At 49.0% G+C, this 2,386-nt stretch overlaps 1 protein-coding gene across 2 annotated transcripts; it reads right to left on the reverse strand.

The window, feature by feature from the left end:
- Positions 1–428: 428 nt before the first annotated feature.
- LOC308420570 (general transcription factor IIF subunit 1-like) lies at positions 429–1,937 on the reverse strand (the record flags this gene model as incomplete). Of its 2 annotated transcripts, XM_080916661.1 has the most annotated exons (2): positions 429–1,440; positions 1,612–1,937. In XM_080916661.1, 2 exons carry the CDS (start codon positions 1,935–1,937, stop codon positions 429–431), a joined length of 1,338 nt encoding a protein of 445 aa, XP_080772787.1. The 2 variants fall into 2 exon arrangements, with proteins under 2 accessions (XP_080772787.1, XP_080772786.1); XM_080916660.1 differs by having other exon boundaries at positions 429–1,937.
- Between the last annotated feature and the right edge of the window lie 449 nt (positions 1,938–2,386).

A 2,386-nucleotide genomic window follows, 5' to 3' on the forward strand; every position in this document is an offset into this window, starting at 1 on the left:
ATCCATCCAATCACTTAACTGTAATCCTTGAATTAAGTCAGACAGCCAGCTGGGCAAACTCCAAATTAGGGCTCTATTCGAGTCTTACAATTTTATTCTTTTATCTGTATTATTTCTATGAGAATTTCCTAAAAATCAAAGACATTCTCTTACTTAGTCATAGTACATGATCAAAACAAAGTCTATTGACACTACCAGAGTTTTGTACTCAGTGTACCTTGTTCCAAACACACCATTATTTGACAATGTTCTTTACAGCAAAAGAAAAAAGGTGCAAAACTGGGGGCCTGAACCAAGATCAGTCTCCTCATCTATTTAGTTTATAGAGTACATGTTACATATTTCACAGAGCATCCCCTTCATTTACCGCATGGTATCTGTTGGCAAGGAGAGATCTGGGGTGGGGGATGCTCCTTTCTTCCTTGGCATCACTCTTTGAGGGAGAAGTACATCTTGCCACCAATCATTCTGCTCTCAGGGTTGAGGCGCTTGAGTATCTGCACCAGCACATTCACTGTCTGCTCTTTGCTCAGCCCTGTCTTCTTGGTCTGGCACTTCCTTAGCAGGTCCTTTGTGGTCATGGGCTTGCGGTTCAGGTAGCGGCGCACAGCATCCTCTGTCACCTGGACATCAGCGCCGCTGGGAATGGACTTCCCAGAGAGGCTCTGGGGACCCATATCCATCCGAAGGTGCTTGGCTGCTGGGGTCTCATTTCCTTGCTCCCCCTGCTCCAGCTTGCTGGCTGGGGCCCACAGGATAGAAGAGGTGCATACTGCTTCTGTACTGGGAGTTCCGGGCCGACTAGTGCCATTTGACTTTCCCCCTGATGGCTTCCACTCTCTCTTGGAGGGTGTCTTCTTCTTCGCCATGAAGAGTGTAGAGGAGGCCTCATGGTCAATGTCGCTCTCTTCTGAGCTGTCTGAGTCATCACTGCTGTCTTTCTTGCGTTTCTTCTCCTGTGGGATAGGGGCCTTCTCTTCCTTCTCCTTGGCCTCCTCAGGGGGCTTCTCCTCCTCACTCTCTTCACTGCTTTCACTCTGCTCTTCTATACCCTTGGGGCCATCTTCCTGCTGGGGCACTTTGGGCTTGGCCTCTGTCTCATCCGAAGAGCTGCTGGAGCCATCAGACATATAGTCTACCTCCTGGCCCTCAAAGTCCCCATCGTCACTGTCCTCAAAGGCCTCATCATCTGAGCCCTTCTTTTTCTTCTTCCTGTCAGCCTTGGTCACTGAGGTCTTTTCCTTAGCCTCGAAGGCTCCGCTGCCCTCTTCTCCACTGGCATCAGATGACATTCCCAGGTCATCCTCCAAGTCATGAATTTGCAGCTCACTAGGCTTCTTGCGTCTGAGCTTCTGCTCCTCCTCCTCATCTTCATCTTGGTCCTGGTTCTTGAGTCGCCACCGCTGCATGATGGGGAAATGGTTCAGAACCTTGTTCCTCCTCTCCCATTCCTCCTCTGCTTCCTCAGCAGTGAGTGTGCGGTGTCGGGCCTGTGGTGTGAAATTGTACCAGTTCTGTACAGGGAAGGCCTCGAAGGCGCCATCTGCACATTGTGTGAAGATGTAGTAGGCCGCGTTCTCTGTTACCCCACCTTTCTTCATGCCTTTGAACTTCCTCCCTGATTTGCCATTGACATGGAGTAGCCAGGGCTGGTCCTCAGGCCGAAACTCCTTTAGGACGATACCTTTCTTCTTTCGGCGCGCCTCCTCCCTCAGCTTGCGGTTGAATTCACTGCCTGCACCAGACTCTGGCATCTTCTCTTCCTGGTAGAGCTTCATGTTGCTCAGATCTCGCTCCAGCCGTGCCTGGTTCCAGGTAGCAAAGTTGACTTTATCGGCTGCATTAAAGGCCATTATATTGTATCTTTTGTCTGTGTTCTTGGGGACTCGGACGACATACTCGGTGACATTCTGGCTGCTGGAGCCTAGAGCCGCCATGGCTGTTGCTCAAGCTGCTCTGGGTCTGCTAGACCTCTGGGAGTCTTCGCTGTGTCCCTTGGCCCCAGGGAAGGCACCTTTCCTGATTGTCCGTTAATGCGATCCCGTTTATTGGACTTCCAAATTCTGGAGTCTCCAAGAATGCTAGACTGTCTTTTCCAGCTTCTTAGAGAAATGAAGCAGCCTTCTGACAGCGTTCTCTTATACAGCATGGACAACTGAATCACGAGCAAACACGTTCTGTCATGACGTCATGACGCAGGCAATGTGGAGCATCCTGGGTAGGGTGGGAAGAGTCTGAGAGATTATTTTTTTAATTGGATAAGAGTGCAGTTTATTGTTTTGATGTATTAAACTTCTTGTGTCCTGTGATAATTCTACTGACTCTAAAGTCATGGGAACATTCTAGGATTATTTGTTTTTATATGCATTTAAAATCTTGTTTTCAT

This window comes from Micromys minutus (assembly GCF_963924665.1).
Source record: "Micromys minutus genome assembly, chromosome: 5".
NCBI classification, from domain to species: domain Eukaryota; kingdom Metazoa; phylum Chordata; class Mammalia; order Rodentia; family Muridae; genus Micromys; species Micromys minutus.